The sequence below is a fragment of the Hyperoodon ampullatus genome (assembly GCF_949752795.1).
Source record: "Hyperoodon ampullatus genome assembly, chromosome: 4".
NCBI classification, from domain to species: domain Eukaryota; kingdom Metazoa; phylum Chordata; class Mammalia; order Artiodactyla; family Ziphiidae; genus Hyperoodon; species Hyperoodon ampullatus.
This window is the reverse complement of record NC_136917.1, coordinates 12,804,960-12,828,850: the sequence shown is the minus strand read 5'-3', so window position 1 is coordinate 12,828,850 and position 23,891 is coordinate 12,804,960. Positions and strand designations below refer to the sequence as shown.

Here is a 23,891-nt window from a genome sequence, read left to right as displayed (position 1 = left end):
TATATATTCTTTTTCAAGTTCTTTTCCATTATAGCTGATTACAAAATATTGAATATAGTTCCCTGTGCAATACAGCTGGTCCTTTTTGTGTATCTATTTTATATATAGTAGTGTGTATCTGTTAATCTCAAACTCCTAATTTATCCCGCCCTCCTCCCTTCCCCTTTGGTAACCATAAGTTTTTTTCTCTGTCTGTGAGTTTGTTTCTGTTTTTAAATAACTTAATTTGTACTATTTTTTAGATTCTACATATAAGTGATATCATATAATATTTGTCTTTCTCTCTGATTTTTTCACTTAGTATGATAATCTCTAGGTCCATTCATATTGCTGCAAATGGCATTATTTCATTCTTTTTTATAGCTGAGTAATATTCCATTGTATATATATGCCACATCTTTATCCATTTATCTGTTGATGGGCTTAGGTTGCTTCCATGTCTTGGCTATTGTAAATAGTGCTGCTATGAACATTGGGGTGCATGTATCTTTCTGAGTTATAGTTTCATCTTTTCTGGATATATGCCCAGGAGTGGGATTGCTGGATCATATGGTAGTTCTATTTTTAGTTATTTTAGGAACCTCCATACTGTTCTCCATAGTGGTTACACCGGTTTTCATCCCTGCCAACAGTGTAGGATGGTTCCCTTTTTTCCACACCCTCTCCAGCATTTATTATTTGTAGACTTTCTGATGATGGTACAAACTGATGTTTGAAAACCTCTTTTCAGTTCTCTTGTGTATACACCTAGGTGTGGAATTGCTGGGTCCTATGGTTAAATCCTTTACTTTCACTTTTTTTTTTTTTTTTTTTTGGCAGTACGCGGGCCTCTCACTGTTGTGGTCTCTCCCATTGCGGAGCACAGGCTCCGGACGCGCAGGCTCAGCAGCCATGGCTCACAGGCCCAGCCGCTCCGCGGCATGTGGGATCTTCCCAGGCTGGGGCACGAACCTGTGTCCCCTGCATTGGCAGGTGGACTCTCAACCACTGCGCCACCAGGGAAGCCCTACTTTCACTTTTAAAATAGACCAGAATCTGTGTCCACTTCTCACCACTTCCACCACCTCAGCCCTGGCCCATCATCTCTTGCCTTGATTTCTAACTGGCCTCCCTGCTTTCACCTCTGTGCTCCACATACCCTGTATGCTCCACATACCTTTAGACATGGAAAAGGCCCTTACCATTCCTTTACTCGTAACACTCCAGCGATCCCCCATTTCTCTCAATGAAAAAGTGAAAGTCCTTCTAATGGTCTCTAAGGACACTTGCCCATGATCTCTCTGACCTCATCTTCTCCTCCTCTCTCTCTCTTGCTCACTGAGCTCCAGCCTCTGTGCTGTTTCTTGAACATGCCAGGTGCACATTCATCTCGGAGCCTTTATACAGGCAAGCCCTCTGCCTGGAGTGTGCTTCCCTGAAGGTATCTTCTGGCTGTCTCACTCTTTCCTTTTTCAAGTCTTGCTCAGATGTTGCCTCCAATGAGGCCAACTTCATGTTTAACCCCTGCCTGTTCCCACCCCCAGCAATCCCAGGTCCCCTTCCTCCACTCATGCCCCCACCCCCAAAACAGTTACCACGCTTGAACATATGTCTCATTTGGGCATTTATTACATTTATTGTTTATTGTCTGTCTCCCTCACTGAGAATGTAAGCTCCATCAGGACATGGAGTTAAAAAATCTGTTTCATTCACTGATGTCTCCCCAGGCCTGGCACAAAATAGGTGCTCAATAAGTATCCGTGGAGTGGATGAACGAACACTGACTATATGTGGCAAAAGCCACCCTGAGTAGTGTGTGTGACAGAGGAACTACCTGTACCTGCTTGAGAAGATGCTTCTGAAGGGGCTGAGTAAGGTCTACCCACCTCCTGCCCTGGGACTGCTATGAGGGGTTTAATGCTGACTTCACTACTAAACATACAGGCCTAGAAGACTCTCTAATGAGAGGGACTCTGGAATCCACAGTGTGTCCATCAGCCTTAGGCACAAACAAGTTCCTTGAATGACGTGGCAAGTACACGTATTAGCGATAGCCCATTTAAGAGTCATTTAACATCAATAATCATCAGAAAGATGCAAATAAAAGCCACAGTGAGATAGTACCACACACCTGTCAGAATCACTGTCACCAAAAAGACAAGAAACAGTAAGTGTTGGTGAAGATGTGGAGAAAAGGGACCTCTCGTGCAGTGTTGTTGGGAATGTGAATTGGTGTAGCCACTATGGAAAACAGTATGGAGGGTCCTCAAAAATTAAAAATACAACTACCATATGATCCAGCAATTCCATTCCTGGGTGTTTATCCAAAGAAAACACTAATTTGAAAAGATATATGCAACCCCATGTTCATTGTAGCATTATTTACAATAGCCAACATATGGAACCTAAGTGTCCATGGACAGAGGAATGGATAAAGAAGCTGTGGTATATATACCTATATAATGGAACATTACTCAGCTATAAAAAAGAGTGAAATCTTGCCATTTGTGACAACATGGATGGACCTGGAGGAGATTCTAAGTGAAAGAAGTTACAGAAAGACAAATAACATATGTTGTCACTTAAATGTGGACTCTAAAAAACAAAACTAATGAACAAATGTAACAAAACAAACAGACTCAGATACAGAGGACAAATAGGTGGTTGCCAGAGGGGAGGTGGGTTGGGAAATGGGCTAAATAGGTGAAGGGGATTAAAAGCTACAACTACCAGTTATAAATAGGTCACAGGGATGTAATGTACAACTCAGGGAATATAGTCAGTAGTACTGTAATAACTTTTGTGCATAATCTATAAAAATATTGAATCACTATCTTATACACCTGAAGCTAATGTAATATTGTACGTCAACTATACGTCAATAGAAAACGTCATTTAAGAATACAGGTTTGAAATTGCCTTAAAAAGTGTGTCAGCATCAAGCAGACAGAAGCCTCGCTTTAGTCTAGCAATGGTCATATATCCACAGAGCACCTCTGTGCAAAGTAGGTGGTGAATGCTGTGCAGTGCGGTTACCAAACTTCGGGTATTCGTGGTTACCCGTCATGATCACCTGTCGTGGTTGTTTTGCCATATCCAGGGATCACCTGTACTTGTTTTGCTTTGTCTACTTAAGCAAATCCATTATAAAAAAGAAACTTTATGTCACTACCATAAGTGGGAGAGCACCCTCACTTGATGCAAACAGAAACTAACTGTAAAATTAAAACAAAACAACGCAATTAAGCTGGAGCATGATTTTGTTACCTGCTACCGGGGGAGTCTTAGACCTGCTCTCTCTGTTAAAAAGGGAGATGAGAAGTGTTAATGAGGTGTTACATACACACCAGCATCAAGTGGAGGCTTTCTCCTCTGCCGAATTGAGAGAATAAAAAGATCACTGAAGAGAAACTAACTTTCCCCATCTGTATTTTCATGTTATTTAATACCTCACCTGAACAACATATAAACTCATCCCATCTTTCACCAGGGATATGGAGGGAATCCCAAGAAAGGCAAGAGAGAGGTCTTTGCCCTCAACAGACTCTCCCCAGCGTGATCTTTCCCCTGCAGGGATCCCTCCCTAGTCTCCAGGAGATGATGTTAAGAACCTCCTGCCTTTGGGACCAGACATTTTAATGGCTGCTCCCATGAACAGTAATAGTTCATGTCATCTATCTGTTCTATCTTTAATTTTTTTTTTTTTTTTGCGGTACGCGGGCCTCTCACTGTTGTGGCCTCTCCCGTTGTGGAGCACAGGCTCCGGACGCGCAGGCTCAGCAGCCATGGCTCACGGGCCCAGCCGCTCCGCGGCATGTGGGATCCTCCCAGACCGGGGCACGAACCCGTGTCCCCTGCATCGGCAGGCGGACTCTCAACCACTGCGCCACCAGGGAAGCCCCAATCTGTTCTATCTTTTAAAGTTTCTAACATGGCTTGGTTTCCAAGTCTAACTCTCTTCTGAAATGTTTCTTCAAGTTGCTTGTCTCCTCCATCCTGCAGAAGGCACTTCTGGCATCACACAAACACCCCTCCTCCTTTCAAAGTCACTGGCTGTCTCAGGTGACAGCCTCCCTAAACAATCTGTCGAGAAGGAGTCCGTGAGGTAGGAGTGGCGATGTGGCCCCTCCTAGTAGCCCATCACTCCCCCGCCTCATGTTCTTCACAGCACGGGCAGCTGAAGCCCGTGCGCTCTCTCTAACACACACTGTCCGCACAGCAGCCTAGGTGGTAAGTGCAGAGAGAGAAGAGAGTAAAGCAAGAAGGAGGTTGGGCCTCCCTCCTCACTTAGGGAAATCAAACTCCACAAAATCCGACTTTACGCTCATGTGTGCCTGGGGGTCTGTAAGCCCAGAGAACAGCCGGGGAGAAGCCAACCTGAGTCATCGTGGGTGACATATGGGAGGTTTGCTTAACTCCAAATTTGGGGTTTCAGATTTGCCAAAGCAATGCCACTCAGAGCAGAGTTGGGATCTGTTTCAGGGTGGAGCTGGAGACCCCTGGGAACCCCAGAGAATTACACAAAGGTGGTAATTTCACTCCTCACCTACAAACTCCCCGTCTCCAAGTGCATAGCTGCTTATAAGTAACAAATGCATTCCTACCATTGATAAGCCTTTGCCCAGGGCTAGGTGCCTTATGTGTCATGATTCACTTACTTTTCACAGCACTACAGGGTGAGTGCTTTTACTGGCACGATGCTGCCAATGAAGAAACTAAGGCTCAGAAAGTTTAAGACATTTGTAGAGGTCACACAGCAAGTGATTGGCAAGGCCAGAATTGGTGTCTGGAGATGTATTCAGGTTCTAACATCAGAAGGAACCGGTTTGAGGACGGGCCAGGCTTGGGCCTGAGCACAGGTCTTGGTTTGCCCAGGACTGAGGAGTTTCCTGGGACTTGCTGTCACTGGAAAAGCCCAGGGCACTGAAGGCTGTTGGGGAGAGGGTCTGTATCTCTCAGTCTGTCTTTTATATCCTTTCCTCTAGTATCTTTCGTATCACAGATATATCAATCATCAATATATTACCTTAAACAATAACTGGTAAAACGGGTGCAGCTTTAGAGCCCGTGAGTGGGAAAGGAATCACTTCTTGCCCTCCCTTACCCCCGCTTGGTAGTTACAGCTGTGTCCAGCCCAGATGTCTTTGAGCTCCTAACGGGTATTCTCTGCTGCTCTCCTTTGTGCCAGCATTTTGGGGGAGGAAACAGCCTCCTCCAGCCTCAGGAGCTGTCTCTTGCATTCAGAGAGCTCTGTTTCCAAACAGCAAAGATTCTCTTGAGCACCAGAGAGAGAGTAGTTCTGTTCACTGTGCTCCTGCCGACTACATCTTAATTCCTTCTTAAATTGTGAGCTGCAAGTTCAGCCACTCTGCTCATCTCCTACAATGCAAATCAAGACGCATATAGATGGGTTTACAGGTTAGCCAACATCCGAATGGCGGAGAATGATTTGGTGTTCTCTTCTGGGGTGCAGTCTCCAGGGCTCATCTCACGTTGAGTGGCAGCAGGTGTGGGCTTGTGCCTGTTCCTGCTCTCTTCACCCAGTCCCTCTTACTTTGCTTTGACTGCAGACATCAGCTCTATGCATGTAGCTTCTCTAACATTACCTTTTATTTTAGACTCTTTCTAATGTTTTCTGGGTTCAGTTTTGTTGGACTTAGTTCAACTTGATTTGATGCCCATTTATTGAGTCTCCATGAAGCACTGGAATGAGGAAAGCCGTCTTGCTATTCAGAAAACTCTAAATTTCTTTTTGTCTCTTCAGGAGAACCAGGAGAGTAACTGAGGGGGTCAGTGAGGCACACGGTGCTCTGCGAGTGATTTTGTTTGGGTCTTGGCAGCTGTAGGTGTGTGTTCATCCCACGCTGAGGACTTTCTTTTTATTTGCCTCTGGCTGATTCATCCCTAAGGTATCCAGTGCCAAGCCAGGCTCTGGGAAGCACATTCTTGTGGCGCGGGGCCTTCTTCTCCTGTGGCTGAGATAGACATGGGCTGCCTCCCCATTCACATTGTTTCCTTTGTCTGGAATACGCTTCCTCTTCCTCCCCCACTTCATAATGGCCTCTGCTCAAATGCCACCTATCTGTGAGTGCCCTAAATAGACAAGATACTTCCCACCACTCTCTAACTCTTTACCTATTTCATTTATCTTCCCTGCTTTATCATTATCTGAAACTACATACATATGGGTGTGTACTTTCCTGAGAGATCCTTTAATTTGAAACTACAGTGAACTGGGGTGGGGGGGAACAAACCCTGCCAAGCCCTGGGGAAGAGAGGACGCCCTGGCAGAGTAGCATGGCAGGGCCTCCTGACGAGGCACACTGGGGAGACCAGGAGGGAACTAGCTTGGCCAAAACTCCTGCACTCCAAAGGCAGCAGCTGCTTCGGTTGTAGGAGGATGCTGGGTTCAACTTCAAAGGCTCTGGAACTTGTCAGTGAGGCATAGCAGGGCCACAAGTTGACGTTTAGGGTCATCTATTTCTTTCTGCAACATGGAGCACTGAGGGCAGCACTGTGTTCCAAGGAGCTGCTGCTTTCTTTCCAATCTTGGGGGTGGACAAGTGATCCCTGGCCACCTGAGGGTAGGGACCCCTTGGGCTTGATGCTTCCCTGGCTCATGGCCAAGAGCTGTGAGTTTCCTGGAACTTGGAGGGGGGGCTTGGAATTGGGGTCCCCATTGTTACTCCTCTACAATGCATGTACAGGTGAGATGGCTCCAGGTTCCTTGCTGAAAGTTGGTATTTTTCCTCCCATCCATCCATCCATCCATCCATCCAGATTTCCTTGCTTATCTCCCTGAAGATAGGGACTCTATCTTGCTCTCCACTGCATCTCTAGTACTTATGTATTAGATGAAAATATCCGTGAATAGGTGGATGGATGGAGATGGATGGAAATAGATGGATAGGGACCCCCCTCCTTTTACCAGTTTCTCACTTATCATGAGGAAGTAGATTATTTGCCCTCCTTGGCCCCTCTATCCACACCCGTCTCCAAGCTTCCTTTGTCCTTTTGACTTTTGCTCATAGTCTTTCTTCAGCCTTGAGCTCATTTCTGCCAAACAAGATCCTCCTCATCCTTCAGGCCCAGTTTGACACAGGGCTCTTCTGTACTATGTAAAAATTTTCAAATCTGAAGTCATCTGCATGTGTGCCTCACACACACACACACACACACACCACTTTGAGAGAAGAGTGTTTGTCTTGCTTATCATTGTATCCCCAGAATGTAGCATGTTGGCCCACTATAAATGCTTGTTAAATAAATAACTGAACAAACACCTATATGGTAGCACAGACTTAATTCTGCTTTGCATTATCATTGGTTACTTGTATTTGTATCTCACCAGCCTGGTTGTGAGGTCAGGAACTGGGTCACAGTCATTTCAGTACCTATTCTCATTTATTGCTTCACTAGTAATGGTGATGTTAATAACATGAGCAGATACCCTTTTGTGAACATCCTCGGTCTAAGTGCCAGGCACTAAACTTTACCTACATAAGTTCATCTCCTTACGATCACTCTGTGAGATGATTCTGTTAGTGCCCTTTTGCAGAGAAGGAAACTACAGCTCAGAGATACTGGACAACTAGCCCAAGGTCCTTTAGCTTATAAATAGAAGAGAGAGAATTTGAATCAGTTACTTCTGAGACCAGAGTCCCATCCTTTCCCCCTTCATAAGGCTGCTTTCCTCTTTTGGGGTAGTACGGGCTCTTGTAAAAGTTATTTCAATTGAATGGACTTGAAAGTGGTCAGGACACGTTCAAATAGACCTGATGACTGCTCTGTACTGCTGTCACTTGACTGCTCTAGATCCTGTACTGCCGGTGTACACAGCCCTTCAGGATTCTCCTAGCATCAGACATAAGACCTTGTTTTGAAATCCCAGGCAGTCTACTGGGACCACCACCCCACGGGGAGCCACTGCCAAACTGAGGTGGCCAGGTCCTCACCTGTCACGTAGTTCTTCAAATCCAGCTCATTGCTGAGAGGATTGTTGCTCTTGAACATATACAGGTTAAAGGGGGCCGGCTCCTTGCCCACATTTTTCCACATGGTATAGTCCGGAGAGGTCCATCGTCCCGCCAGCACGTCATAATCACGCTGCGTGAAGTGGACCAGCTTGGTCAGGGGATCGTAGAGTCCCCCATGGAAGCCAATGACCATCTGGAAGTCAGGGTTGGAGTCATAATAAATCTCCCCGTAGGCGGTGTACTGCAGCTGCTTGATCATGAGACCATTGATGCTGAACACAGCCAGGGGAGTCCCTGTGTTATCTGAGGCAACATAGTACTCCTCCCCACTGCTGCTCTCCATGGCAAAGAGGTGACCTTGGAGGTCATAGTAGAGCGAGGTTATCTCCGAGTTGGAGTGATTATAGACATGGGTGATACGAGTCGGGTTGTGGAGGTCAGAGTAGAAATATTGCAGATGATGGCCCAGGTTGGTCTTGTAGGAAGCCCGCCGCCCCACGCCATCATAGCGGTACTGGACACTCCAGCCACTGGCCTTGTTGTAGGCTCTCGTTAGAAGGCCCTTGGAGTTGTACTCAAAGATGTCAGCCCCTCGCTGGCACAGATAACCATCGTCGTCAATTTTGTACTGCACGTCACCGAGCCTGGTTATCCGATCTCGGAGGTCGTAGCGCAAGGGCATGAGGCGCACGCTGTTTCCAGGGTTCAGCAAGTGGAGGTTCCCATTGAGGTCGTAGCTGTAGCGCCAGGTCGGGCGGTCATTGACGGCCACGCTCTGGAGCTGCCCATCCCCATCATAGTCATAGGTGTACTTAGTGGTGTTGGCATAGGGCCCCAGTTTCAGCTCCCTCTTGATTACCCTGCCCATGCTGTCATACTGCACCGTCATCCAGTACATGAGGGACCGGAACATCTCGTACTGGACTTCCTTGATCCGCCCGTGGGTGTCAAAGTGCTTGCTGAGGGTCATCACAGCCGTGGTGATGATCTGGTTGATATCATAATAGATGACTCCGAACTTGCCGAAGTGCTCCACTTTGCCAGAAATCTCGTCGTAGCGGTAGAGGTCAACAGGAAGGGGAGTCTCACTTATGACCGGCTTGATGCTTGCGATCCGGAAGCTGTTGTCGTGATAGGTGTATTCAAACCTGGCGTTGACCATGCCTTCCTCAGAGAACCTGTAGATTTGCTTGTCCACAAGTGGGCCAATCTTCCGGTACCTGATGGTGCAGGAGAAGCCCCCACTTTGGAGGCTGACCATTTTTAAGACACCGGTGGTCTCATCATACCCAAAAGTGATGGCAGTACTGTCATAGACAATCTCTGATAGCTTGGAGAGTTTCCCATACTTGTAGAATACCTGGCGCCCAGTGCCTAAAAAGGATGTCTTTAGGATGCGGCCGTCATCACTGTAGTCAAAGATGACCGAAGCGTTGCTTTCAGGCGGGTTGTAAGTGTTGCGGATGTAGCCAATGGAGGTGTGGGTGGACATGCTGTGCCGAGCAACACTGGGCATGGTGACGGCGTGGAGGCGTTCAGAGGAGTCGTACTCGAATATGTACTGACGCTGACTCTGAAGCAGGAGGACCATGGACTGGAGGAAGGAAAGGGGAAGGGAACACATGAGTTGGCCATTTAGGACCAAGTGCTCAAATGGACAGAATTTATTCCATTTCCCTAAATGGCAATTCAAAAGCTGTGAAGGATCGGGAAATTTAGACCAGAGATTATGGGTAAATTGAGTTCATCGGGCATGCTACTCTACGGATCATGGTGGCTACTTGGGAGAATGCTCCCCAAACTTTAACGTGCATGCGAAATACCCAGGGATCTGGTTAAAAGGCAAATTCTGATTCAGTAGTTTGGTGGGGGAGGGTGGTGGAGAGGTGGCCTGAGAATCTACTTTTGGAACAAACTCCCAGGTGATGCTGATGTTGCTTGGACCATAACTTTGAGTTGCAAGGGGTTTGAAGGACTGAGGTGAGAGGCACTGAGTTTGCCTCCAGGTTCAATGACAAGAAATCCTGAGACTGGTTAGAAATGACTGCTGCTGGCCCAGCAGGGGACAGGTGTGATACACATACTATGTTTGGGAACCACTGATTAAATCTAAGGAGAAACCACATCCTCCATTTAGAAGCTACCGAAAAGATTAAGTAACCCAGAATCATTGATTGTTTGGGGAAAGAATGGCCTCAAACTTGAAGCCGTGGAGAGATTCTTGCCTCCCCTGGTCAACCATTGTAGCATCTTATGGTGTAATGAGAACAGTATTCAGAAGGGATCAAAGAGACAGCAGCCCCTTTACAGAGGAGGTAACAGCTGTATCTGCAAGTGATCGCTGTCGTGGAGAGGCAAGAAAGGAAGAAATGGAAATGGGCTTGTGTGGAGGTGAGTCCAGATGAGAGGCCCAGGCTGAGCAAGCCCCTGTCTGATGACTAGATGACCAGGGCAGCCTTTAAAAGTCTTGACTCGTGCCCTGAAGGCATCTCTTTTTACCGCTGCTACAACTGGACCTTTTCTGACGCAGAGACCTGAGTCTGATGCTTGCAGTCACAGGAAAATATATAGCAAGAATCCATTGGCTGGTTCAGCCAATAGGCAAAGTAGGGGAGGGTGCTGGTCTGCGTGCTCGAGTTTTACTTTAGGCAGAATTCCCTACCCTGATGGCTCAATTTCAGGCAAGGCAGAAATGAATCACTGCATTTCCAGTTCATAAGGAGTGATTAGCCACGCTGCCAGTGGGATGATTCTGTCCGTTTCAACAGCACTGTTATTTTGGGGTAAAAATCAGACAATCCACCCTTTTTGCCATTACTGAGTGTCTAGAACTTTTTTTTTTTTTTTTGCTTTTAATGGTAATAGTGCTGGGCTATGAATAACATTTTCCTTCAGATTTCCTCCCTCCCAGAGGGTGAGAGTGCGTGGGGAGCCCTGGTAGAGTCAAAGTGAAGATGTTACAATGTCTTATGGCAAAGCCTATCAGGTCAGCTTAAACAGAGAAGCATGAATGAGAGAGAGAGCTAGCCCCAGACGAGCGAGGGCAGCACATCCACCCACCTTGTCAAGGTAGGAATAGCTCCACACTTTCCCGTCGGCAAACATGCGGGACACGATCCGGCCTTGCTTGTCGATGTCTGTCCTCTCGCTCATGGCCCCGCGCTGAAGGCCAGCCAAGCGCCCATTGAAGAAATAGGAGACGTTGACAGCTGCCAGCCCACTGCTGGGGAGCCAGAGGAAGGGACGGCCCACCTGGTCATAAATGATCCTCAGGGTGAACTTCCGGTGATCATCGTAGATCTTCTCTGTCCGAATATTCCGGTCGTAGTCAATGGACAAGAGGTTTCTTCCGTGGACCTAGGAAAACACAACGGGCCTGCTCTGAAAGACATCACCGGGGCATGTTAGCTCAGGCTTCTATGGAGGACACAGCTGGCGTGGCCAGGGCCTGTGTGTGTGCTGGAAGAAGAAATACCCTTGAAGTTATTTAGAGGAGTGCTTTCTAAACTCCTTCACGTCATAGTACACATAGGAAGTGGTCATTTCTGTAGGGTGCACTAGAATATAGCAAGGCTGCTAATGGCCAGAGATGACTGATCTGGGCATGGCTGCCATGAGCAGTTAGGTAGGCTGGGCACTGCACAGTTACAGGGGCGCCATTGTGTTGTAGAGAGTGTGAACGGGCAAAACTGGGCAGTGCACAAATTACATAGCCATACACAATAGCCCTGGGCCCTGGGGTTCTAACTGTCCTGCCTGGCCACCCTGGGAAGCAAGAGGATTTGTATATATTTGTATGTATTTGTGTCAAATGATGAAGAGACTGTAAGGGACCCTAGAGGGTTCCACCCTGCGGCTTTGGAGGAGACAAGGGATAATTCTAACACGACAGGCACCTGTTATATTGGGGAACAGCATTGTACCCAGGTAAAGAACTACATTTCACAGCTTCCTTTGGAGACTGGGGTGGCTAAAGTGATTTAAGTAGTAGTTGTTGGCTGGGTCTTCTGGGAACCTTAAAGGAAGCAGACTTAGCTAAGAAGTAGGCGCCCTTTTGTTCTTCCCACTTTCCTTCTTTTCTTAGGTGGAATGTGGATGTGACCACCAGTGCTCCAGTATTCACTTTGTGAATATGGGGTGACATTGAGGATGTTAAACCTCAAAGATAATGGTTCATCCAGAGAAAAAGTCTAGATCCCTGTCAACATAGGTGTCTTCAAGATGACCTAGGTCATCTGTACCAGCCATGAATTGCTTCCCGCTAGACTCCTTTTAGATCATAAAAAATAATAAGCCTGTATCTTGTATAAGATACTGTTATTTCTCATTTCTGTTACCAGCAGTTGAAACTAATCTAAACTGATAAACCCTTGATGCTTTGACAGGTACTGTGCTAGGTACTTTACATATCTGATCCCAGTTTAATTCTCACAATGTAGGTAGAAATTATTTTATATATGGGCAATTACCCTCAGAGGCAGAGGCAGGATTTGAACCCAGGACCACCTGATTCCCCAAACCATTGCTGTTTTCATGGAGTCATCCCAGAAAAAAGGGGACAGAACATGTGAGATAAACGTTTAGAAAAAAAAAAAAGCTAAGGCATGGAAAGAGAATAAAGGTGGTGAGTTCTCGGGATTATAATGAAATCCAGGTTCAAGTGGAAGAGTCATATCATCAAACCTGCGGTAATTGGGAAGAATCGTCAAGAAAGCAAAGAGTGAGTGTGGTAGGATATTTTCAACAGGCCCAAAAGTTAATGCTGTCAGAATCACTGAAGATGTTGAAGATATGGTCTAGAGTTCCAGAGCAGACCACAAGCTGGTGTCAGAAAGATCACTTCCTCTGGAAACACAAGTTTGGACATACTGGGTTGCTTCATTTGGGACAACAGCAGGAGGCCACCAAGATTCTTAATCCTATGTGTTTTAGAGTTTCAGTTCAAGACCTCGTTAACATTTTATTAGGCAGAATGAATACTGTGACAACAATGAGGAAGGATTTTCAGGATTTCCCCCACCATGCCTATGCATATCCCACCTCCTTGGCCATCCTTCTACTCTTCTATCCCTTTGCTTATTCTTTTCCCTTTTGCTTCTCTTTGCTGATAGCATACATCCCCCAGTGCATTTATTATTTATTGAACGTTAAATCTCTGCTCCTGTCAGGCATGGTGCCTGCTCTGGAATGCAAGGATGAGCAACACCAACAAAGCAACATGTCCCAAGAACTTACAATGGGCTTAGTGTGTTCTCAGCACTGCCCATGTTTTATCTTGTTTAATCCTCACAACACTCCCAGGCAAGCACTATTATCCCCATTTTACATGCAAGGCACAGACAGGTTTAAGCGCCCTGCTCAAGCTTACACAAATAGTAAGTGGTGGAGCCAGGGTCCCAATCCTGAGCTCACTGTCTTCACCTCTAGGCTGTACCACCCCCTCTGACGAGTGGCTCTCCATCAGACATGAAATTCTAAACTACCCGGGATACTCTCTAAAGCATGGCTGCAGGGCTGACTCCACAGCTGCTGAATCAGCCCCCCAGGGAATAGGAGCTGGGTGATTCCGAAGCATACTATTGGTTAAAATACACTTAGTGTGATATAAGGCCTTATCTTCAGTTACCTGGGGGAGACCAACAGACAAATCATATATCCGTAATATAATCGTGGGTGTATGTACGTATGTGTATGTTTGTATGTATTTATAGTGCTATAACATGTATTCATCGGAGATGCTAACATGTAAATCAAACATACAAGCATGATTATCATTATAACAACTATATTAGTATGTGAAGGTGCTAAGAATGCAGAAAAAACAGCATAGCGGGCAAGCACAGAAGATGGGTCCCCAACCTCAGACTGCTACCATTTAGGTTTGTCACTATTACTTAAAGCTATCGAGGCCTTTTGTCTCTTGGCCCAGGTGTACCAACCATAAAAAAGTAATAGGTGCTAATCATTAGCCATTGATGATTTAGGGTGGGATTTTATTTCCAAATTCATCATGTCCCTGGGAATGGGATTTTGTTATAGCGCTGATTTGAGCTAACTTCCCCCCCGATTTTAATGAAATAATTGACATACATCATTGCATACGTTTAAGGTGTACAGCATAATAATTTGACTTACATATATGATGAAATGATTACCACATTCAGTTTGGTTAACATTCATCATCTCATATAGATATGAAAGAAAAAAGAAAAAGGAAGAAACACAAGATTTACTGTCCTCACAACTTTTTTTTTTTTTTTTTTTTTGCGGTACGCGGGCCTCTCACTGTTGTGGCCTCTCCCGTTGCAGAGCACAGGCTCCGGACGTGCAGGCTCAGCGGCTGTGGCTCACGGGCCCAGCCGCTCCGCGGCATGTGGGATCCTCCTGAACCGGGGCACAAACCCGTGTCCCCTGCATCGGCAGGTGGACTCTCAACCACTGCGCCACCAGGGAAGCCCCTCACAACTTTTTTAATCAATGATTTTTATGTTTATTTTGAAAATTAAGATAAAATTGACATGCAATATTATATTAGTTTCAGGTGTACAACATAGTGATTCAATATTGTATCTATTGTGAAATGATCACCATAATAAGACTAGTTAACATTAGTCACCATACGTAGCTGTGAAATTTTTTTCTTGTGAGAACTTTTAAGATCTACTCTCTTAGCAACTTTCAGATACACAATACAGTATTAACTATAAGGGCCATGCTGTACATTACAACCCCATTACTCATTTATTTTGTAACTGGAAACTTGTGCCTTTTGACTCTCTTTTTCCATTGTGCCTACCCCCACTCCTCACCTCTGTCAACCACCAATCTGTTCTCAGTACCTATGATCTTGTTTTTTTTTCTTCTTTTTAAAGATTCCACATGTAAGTGAGATCATATGGCATTTGTCTTTCTCTGTCTAACTTATTTCACTTAGTATAATGCCCTCAAGGTTCATCCATATCACAAATGGCAATATTTCATTCTTTTTTTTGGCAGAATAATATTCCGTTTGTGTGTGTGTGTGTATGTATATTACATATATATATATATATATATATATATATATATATATATCACATCTTCTTTACCCATTCATCCATTGATGGACACTTACATTGCTTTCATGTCTTGGCTATTGTAAATAATGCTGCAGTGAACACTGGGGTGCATATCTTTTTGAGTTAGTGTTTTCATTTTCTTCATATGTATGTCCAGAAATGGAATTGCTGGCTCATATGGTAGTTCTGTTTTTTAATTTTTTGAGGATATCCCATACTGCTCTCCATAGTGGCTGCACCAATTTACATTCCCACCAATGGTGCACAAGGATTCCCTTTTCTCCACATCCTTCCCAACACTTGTTATTTGTCTTTTTGATAATAGCCATTCTAACAGGTGTGAGATAATATCTCATTATGGTTTGATTTGCACATCCCTAGGGATCAGTAATGTTGAGCACCTTTTCATGGAACTGTTGGCTATCTGTATGTCTTCTTTGGAAAAATGTCTATACAGGTCCTATTTTTTAGTTGAATTGCTTTTTTTTTAGTGTATCTATTTATTTTTATTATTTATTTATTTATTTTTGGCTGTGTTGGGTCTTAGTTGTGGCACGTGGGATCTTTCATTGCATCGCATGGGCTCTTCGTTGTGTCATGTAGGCTTCTCTCTAGCTGTGGCGTGCGGGTTTTCTCTCTATAGTTGTGGTGCACAGGCTCCAGAGCATATGGGCTCTGTAGTTGTGGTGTGCAGGCTCCAGAGGGTGTGGGCTCTGTAGTTTGTGGCACGTGGGCTCTCTAGTCAAGGTGTGTGGGCTTAGTTGCCCCGCGGCAAGTGGGATCTTAGTTCCCCGACCAGGGTTCGAACCCACATCCTCTGCATTGGAAAGTGGATTCTTTACCATTGTACCACCAGGGAAGTCCCTTAGTTGAATTGGGTTTTTTCTTTTTTGCCTGTGTCAGGTCTTTGCTGCTGCATGTGGGCTTTCTCTAGTTGTGGTGAGCAGGGGCTACTCTTCGTTGTGGTGTGCGGGCTTCTCATTGCAGTGGCTTCTCTTGTTGCGGAGCAAGGATGAGCAACACCTAGGTGCACGGGCTTCAGTAGTTGCAGCACGCGGGCTCAGTAGTTGCGGCACATGGGCCCCAGAGAGCATGGGCTTAAGTAGTTGCAGTGCATGGGCTCAGTAGTTGCAGTGCATGGGCTCTAGAGTGCACGAACTTCAATAGTTGTGGCTCACGGGTTCTAGAGTGCAGGCTCAGTAGTTATGCCCCATAGGCTTAGTTGCTCCGCAGCATGTGGGATCTTCCCAGACCAGGGATCGAACCCATGTCCCCTGCATTGGCAGGCAGATTCTTAACCACTGCATCACCAGGGAAGTCCCTTAGTTGAATTGGTTTAAAAAATTTTTTTTTTTGCTATTGAGTTGTACGAGTTCTTTTTATATTTTAGATATTAACCCTTTATCAGATATATGATTTGTAAATATTAAAAAACATTATAATGAAAAGGCTGCCTTTTCATTTTGTGGATGGTTTCCTTTGCTTGTGTAAGCTTTTTAATAGTCCCACTTATTGGTTTTCGCTTTTATTGCCTTTGCTTTTATGTCAAATCCAAAAAATCATCGTCGAGACCAATGTCAAGGAACCTACGCTTTTTCTTGGAGTTTTATGGTTCCAGGTCTTATGTTCAAGTTTTTAATCCATTTGAGTTAATTTTTGTGCATGGTATAAGATAGTGGTACAGTTCCATTCTTTTGTATGGGGCTGTCAGGTTTTCCCAGCACCACTTGTTGAAGAGAGTGTCCTTTCTCCATTTTATATTCTTGGCTCCTTTGCTGTAAATTAATTGACCATACATGTGTGGGTTTATTTCTGGGCTCTCAATTCTGTTCCATTGGTCTTTGTGTCTATTTTTATTCCAGTACCATATTGTTTTGATTACTATAGCTTTGCAATAGAGTTTGAAATCAGGGATCATGATGCCTTCAGCTTTGTTGTTGTTCTTTTTTTTTTTTAATGAAACAAATTTTAAAAAATAAATTTATTTATTTATTTTTGGTGTGTTGGGTCTTTGTTGCTGCTTGTGGGCTTTCTCTAGTTGTGGTGAGCAGGGGTTACTCTTCGTTGTGGTGTGCAGGCTTCTCACTGCAGTGGCTTCTCTTGTTGCAGAGCACGAGCTCTAGGCATGCGGGCTTCAGTAGTTGTGGCGCATGGGTTTAGTTGCTCCATGGCATGTGGGATCTTCCCGGACCAGGGCTTGAACCCGCGTCCCCTGAATTGGCAGGTGGATTCTTAACCACTGTGCCACCAGGGAAGCCCCAATGAAACAAATTTTTAATTTCAATTTTATATTTACAAAAAGACAAAGAGAATAGGGAGTGGGGAGGCAGGAATGATGCTGGTCACCCCCCACCCCCCCAGAGTGCAGCGAGAGGCCACAGCCAACAGAATGGGTCAGACTGCTCTCCCCTGCCATTACTGATAACAGCAATGGACCAAAGGCTTCACTTAACAAGGTCAGTCTGTTTGGGGAGAGTCAGACGATCTGTCCAGTCCGTGTGCATGAGGAGGAAGTCCCAAGTCAGTCTATTGAGGCCTTGGATCTCCATAGGCTGGGGCCCTTCTCTTGGAAGTTCTGGGCCGCCCTCTCCAGGGCACATAGGGGCCACAGGGACGATGCCAGGGAAAACCCCTATGGACCACAGGGGCCTGCTGCTGATAACAGGGTCGGGGGAAGGGAGGCCTAGGTGGCTGGGGACTAAACATAAAGTCAACTTCGAAGGCAAATTCTGTCTGGGTAGTTTGGGGGAATATCTGAATGGAAATGGTTTAAGGAGAATTGATTCGATTGGAAAGGATGGTCTGAAGAAAAATGGGCATCTTGGGGACAGACTAGGAATGGGGGTGTCACCTCGTGAAAGGGGATGGGACAGGGTTGTGGGGGCAGGAGTGGGAACTGGGGTGGGCGGGGAGATGGTGTGGGGGGCAGGGGGCAGCACCCAGGCGGAGGCAGGGGTCGGGGCAGAGGAGGGAAGGCCGGTTGATCTTTGCAGCCCCCGCTTGAGAGGGGGCTGCCTCTCAAGTCTCTTGCCAGGTCCTCCCCTGGCAGGGCCATCCTTGATGAACTTGCCCACTGGGTTGCGCTGGGGCAGCTCCACCCCCCAGGCGTCGGCCACGTGGGCCAGCAGAAGCGGGGAGAGTTGTTGGTGCACACGCTCGTCCCAGTGCACTCCGTCGGAGCCGTGCTCTTGGGCCTCGTCAGAGCTGTAGAAGTTGGCTTCAATCATGTTGGTTTTCAGGGTGGAGGCTGCGGGTCGGAGCTCCAGCGGGAGGAAGCCACTGGTGATGTTGTCACCCACGGGCATGGCCGTGTTCCAAACCAGGAGGCACGACTGGGGCAGCACCTGGCACAGGCGCCCAAATAGGCTCTCCAGGTTCTGCAGTTAGTTCGGCCAGGAGTCCTCCCCGTACCTGGTGAGGTCCCAGAGGCAGGAGCTCATGATGACCAGGTTCGGGTTGTGCTCACTCGAATGCAGCTCCTCTAGGATGGCTTCGAGGTAGTCGCACATCAGGAGTACACGTGCGTCAGGAAGTAGAAGTGCACCAGGTGCTGGCCAGAGCCGAACTGGCGCACCTCACGTGAGTGGGTGCCATTAGGCATGCGGCCCTGCTTACCCCCCTGCACCAGCTCATCCTGCTCGAAGCCGTACTCTCCCTTGGCCTTGAACTGGCTGAGTGTGAGCAGGTAGTCCTTCTGCAGCAGGAGCACTAGGTCCTTGTACACGGCCCTCTGGACCGAGTCTGCCAGGACGACCACGGACTTGTTGTGGAGCAGCTGCTGCACTTCGGAGGCGAGCCCGTGGCCCATGACACTTGGGACGCGCCGCCTAGCTCCTTCCTTTCACTCAGTGGGTCTGCGGATGGCTCCTCAGGTGTAAGGGCGATCCCTCAGCTCAGGCGGCTGGTCCTGCTACATCCTCAGGCACTTTGCTCCAGGAGGTGCCCCAGAGAGGGGAGAATTAGGCATTCTATGTTTCCTTCAATCTCCTGGGGCTGGCTCCTTTCTTGAAACCTTAAACACATTCTAGTTTCTTGCTTTAAAAAGGAAAGGAACCGTCTTTGACTCCACCTCCAGGATAGTCCTATCTTTTGCTTCCCCTTCAAGGCCACTTTTTGCAAAGTTGTTTGAACTGGCTGTGTCTGGGTCCTCACCTCCCATTCATTCCTCCTTTTACTTGATTTTGGCTTCCAACTCCACCAAAGCGAAGAAACGTTTGTCAGTAAATCCCCAGCGATTTCCTTGCTCCTCCTTTCAGTGACTACTTCTTGGTCGTTATCACATCTGTAGCATCCCTAGCTCCTTGGGGCTGGGGCACCAATGGTGATTCCCTTCCATGACTCTGCCAGAGAGTCTGACACCCTGGTCTCCTGTCTCACCTCCCCCGGTATCCTGTGTGAGTTTCTCTTTCTCTGGCCATCCCCAAACGTCAGTCTTTCTCAAGGCCCACTCATTGGCTCTTTCTTTCTTTTCTCCAACATTCTTTCCTTAGGTGAATTCATCCATGCTCTTGGTGCCCATACACTCCGATTTGCCCCAACTTTTCTGGTCTGTTCTTCTTTTTAAAGACTGCTTTGGCCATTTGGGTATCTGTGGTTCCATACAAATTTTAGGAATGTCTGCTCTATTTCTGTGAAAAACGCCATTGGAATTTTGTTAGGGATTGCATTGAATTTGTAAATTGCTTTTGGTAGTATGGACATTTTATCAATATTAATTCTCCCACTTCATGAGCACAGAACACCTTGCCATTTATTTGTGTCGCCTTCAGTTTCTTTCCTCAGTGTCTTACAGTTTTCAGTGTACAGGTGTTTTGCCTCCTTGGCTAAATTTATTCCAAGGTATTTTGTTTGTTTTGATGCAATTGTAAATGGGATTGTGTTCTTAATTTCTCTTTCTGATAATTTGTTATTAGTGTATAGAAATGCAACAGATTGCTGTATATTAATTTTGTACCCTGCAACTTTACTGAATTTTTTAATTCTTTTTTTGTTTTGTTTTGTTTTGGTAAAGTCTTTATGGTGTTTTACATATAATTTCATGGGTTCTACAAATAGTGACTGTTTTACTTCTTCCTTTCCCAGTTGGATGCCTTTTACTTATTTTTCTTGCTTCATTGCTGTGGCTAGGACTTCCAATGTTGTGTTGAATATAAGTAGCAAGAGTGGGTGTACTTGTCTTGTTCCTGATCTTAAAAGAAGAGCTTTCAGCCTTTCACCATTGACTATGATGTTAGGTATGAGCTTATTATATATGGCCTTTATTATGTTGAGGTACGTTCCCTCTACACTCACTTTGATGAAGGTTTTTATCTAAATGGATGTTGAATTTTGACAATTGCTTTTCACATCTATTGAGATGGTCATATGATTTTTATCCTTTATTTTGTAAATGTGTATCACATTGATTTATCGATGTTGAACCATCCTTGCATCCTTGGAATAAATTTCACTTGATCATATGTATGATTCTTTAAATGTATTGTTGAATTCAGTTTGCTAATCTTATGTTGAGGATTTTTTCATCTATGTCCATCAGGGATATTGGCCTGTAATTTTATTTCTTGCAGTGTCCTTGTCTGGTTTTGGTTTCAGGGCAATGCTGGCCTTGTTAAATGAGTTTGGAAGCATTCTTTTTAGAAGGACTGGTATCAATTCTTCTTTGAATGTTAAGTAGAATTCACAAGTGAAGCCATGTGATCCTGGACTTGTGTTTCGTGGGAGGTTTTTGACTACTGATTCAATCTCCTTCCTAGTAATTGGTCTGTTCAGATGGTCTCTTTCTTCTTGATTCAGTCTTTGTATGTTTCTAGAAATTTATCCAGTTCTTCCATGTTGTCCATTTGTTGGTGTATAATTGTTCATAGTAATCTAGTATGATCATTTTATTTCTGTGATATCGATTGTAATTTCTTCTCCATTTCAGATTTTATTTATCTGAGTCCTCTCTTTTTTCTTAAGTCTAGCTAAAGGTTTGTCAATCTTGTTTATCTTTTCAAAGAACTAGCTCTTGGTTTCATTGAATTTTTGCTATTGTTTAATCTCTGTTTCGTTCATTTTTTTGCTCTGATCCGTATTATTCCTTCCTGCTACTAACTTTGGGCTTCATTTGAGGTATAAAGTTAGGTTGTGTATTTATGATTTTTCTTGTTTCTTCAGGTAGACATTTATCACTATGAACTTCCCTCTTAGAACTGCTTTTTCTGCATCCCTTAAGTGTTAGTATATTGTATTGCCATTTTCATTTGTCTCAAGGTATTTTTTTTACTTCTCTTTTGATTTGTTTCACTCATTGATCTATGGCATGTTGCTTAATCTCCATATACTTGTGAATGTTCTAGTTTTCTTCTTCTGAGTTCTATTTCTAGTTTCAAACCATTGTGGTCAGAAAAGATGCTTGATATGATTTCAACCTTGTACATTTTTTAAGAATTGTATTGTGGCCTCATATATGATCTATCCTGGGGAAAGTTCCAAGTGCACTTGAGGAGATGTGTATTCTGTTGTTTTTGGGTGGAACATTCTATTTATATCTGTTAAATTTATCTGGTCTTATATGTCATTTAAGGCTAATGTTTCCTTATTGATTTTCTGTCTGGATAATCTATCCATTGATGTAAGTGGGGTATTAAGTCTCCTACTATTGTTGTATTCCTGTCTATTTCTCCCTTGAGATATGTTAATATTTGCTTTATATATTTAGGTGCTCCTATGTTGGGTGCATAAATACTTACAAATATTATATCCTCTTGTTAGATTTACCCCTTTGTCATTATGTAATACTTTTCTTTAACAACTTCCACACATATCATATGGCAGGGTTAACCATGGTCATCATGTTGTACATTACATACCTAGCACTTATTTATCTTATAACTGGAAGTTTGTGCATTTTGATCACCTTCCTCCAGTTCTACCTCCCCCACCTCTGCCTCTGGTAACCACAAATCTGATCTCTTTTACTATAAGTTTTGGGATTTTTGTTTGTTTGTTTGTTTTATAGATTACACCTGTAAGTGAGATTATACAGTATTGGTCTTTCTCTGTCTGACTTATTTCACTTAGCACAATGCCCTCAAGGTTCATCCATGTTGTTGCATATGGCAGAATTTCCTCATTTTTTTAATGACTGAATAACATTCCATTGTGTACCACATTGTATGCCACAACTTCTTTATCCATTCACTGTCAGTGGACACTTAGGATATTTCCATATTTTAGCTATTATAAATAGCTGCTATGAACATGGGGAAACAGATATCCATTGTGTTTTTCCTTCAGACATATTCCCAAAAGTAGAATTGCTGGATCATATAGTAGTTCTATTATATTTTTAATTTTTTGAGGACACTTCATACTGTTTTCCATAGTGGCTGCACCAATTTACAACCCCACGAATAGTGCACAGAGTTCCCTTTTCTCCACATCCTCACCACATTTGTTAACTCTTGTCTTTTTAGGATGGTCATTCTAATGGGGGGTGGGGGTGGTGGTGAGGTGGTATCTCATTGTGTTTTTGATTTGCATTTCCCTAGTGATTAGTGATGTTGAGCATCTTTTCATGTACCTGTTGGCCATCTGTATATCTTCTTTGGAAAAATTTCTATTCAGGTCCTTTGCCCAATCCAATGTTTAATTTTTTTTTTTTTGCCATTGGATTGTATGAGGTTTTTTTTTTTTTGGCTGTACACGGGCCTCTCACTGTTGTGGCCTCTCCCGTTGCAGAGCACAGGCTCTGGACGCGCAGGCTCAGCGGCCGTGGCTCACGGGCCCAGCTGCTCCGCGGCATGTGGGATCTTCCCGGACCGGGGCACGAACCCGTGTCCCCTGCATCGGCAGGTGGACTCTCAACCACTGCGCCACCAGGGAAGCCCTGTATGAGGTTTTTAAAATAAATTTTAGGGGGCTTCCCTGGTGGCGCAGTGGTTGAGAGTCCTCCTGCCGATGCAGGGGAAACGGGTTCGTGCCCCGGTCCGGGAAGATCCCACATGCCATGCAGCGGCTGGGCCCGTGAGCCACGGCCGCTGAGCCTGCCCGTCCGGAGCCTGTGCTCTGCAACGGGAGAGGCCACAACAGTGAGGGGCCCGCATAACGCAAAAAAATATATATAATAAAATAAATAAATAAATAAATAAATAAATTTTAGATGTTAACCCTTTATCAGATATATGGTTCACAAATATTTTTTTCCCATTTTGTAATTATCATTTCCCTTTGTTGATTGTTTCTTTTGCTGTGCAGAGCTTTATAGTTGATGTATTCTCACTTGTTCATTTTTGATTTTATTGATTGTGCTTTAGGTGTCATATCCAAAAAAATCATTACCAAGACCCATATCAAGGAGCTTCTTCCTATTTTTTCCTCTATGAGTTTGATCATTTCAAGTCTTACATTTAAGTCTTTAATCAATTTCAAGTTAATATCTGTGAGAGGTCTAAGACGGGTCTAGGTTCATTATTTTATATGTGAATATCCAATTTTCACAGCACCATTGATTGAAGAGATTATCTTTTCTCCATTGAGTATTCTTGGCTCCCTTGTCAAATAGAGTTGATCATACAAGCTTGAATTTATTTCTGGGCTCTCAGTTCTATTCCTTTGGTCTATCTGTCTGCTTTTATACCAGTACCATACTGTTTTGATGACTGTAGCTTAGCAGTTTAGCTTGAAACCAGGAAGTGTTTGTTCTTCCTTCTTAGGATTTCTTTGGTCATTGGGGTCTGTTGTGGTTCCATATAAATTTTAGAATTTCTTTTCTACTTTTGTAAAAAATGCCATTGGAATCATAATAGGGATTGCATTGAATCTAGAGATGGCTTTTGGTAGTTTTGACATTTTAACAATCTTAATTCTTCCATTCAATGAAATTGGGACACCTTTC

The 23,891-nt window shown here is 44.7% G+C and overlaps 1 protein-coding gene and 1 pseudogene across 7 annotated transcripts in view; both read right to left on the bottom strand.

The window, feature by feature from the left end:
* Positions 1–23,891, bottom strand: part of TENM2 (teneurin transmembrane protein 2) — a gene marked incomplete at its 5' end in the record, with an annotated part of 1,007,477 nt that overhangs the window by 12,411 nt on the left and 971,175 nt on the right. For all 6 annotated transcript variants that reach the window (XM_079702682.1, XM_079702683.1, XM_079702684.1 and 3 more), the window contains 2 exons: positions 7,935–9,549; positions 11,016–11,312. In XM_079702682.1, the coding sequence (XP_079558808.1) occupies positions 7,935–9,549; positions 11,016–11,312 (1,912 nt within the window). The remainder of the gene's footprint in view (positions 1–7,934; positions 9,550–11,015; positions 11,313–23,891) is intronic.
* Positions 17,540–18,821, bottom strand: LOC307051998 (PC-esterase domain-containing protein 1B-like; annotated as a pseudogene). Its single transcript has one exon. The product of its transcript is annotated as a PC-esterase domain-containing protein 1B-like (transcript).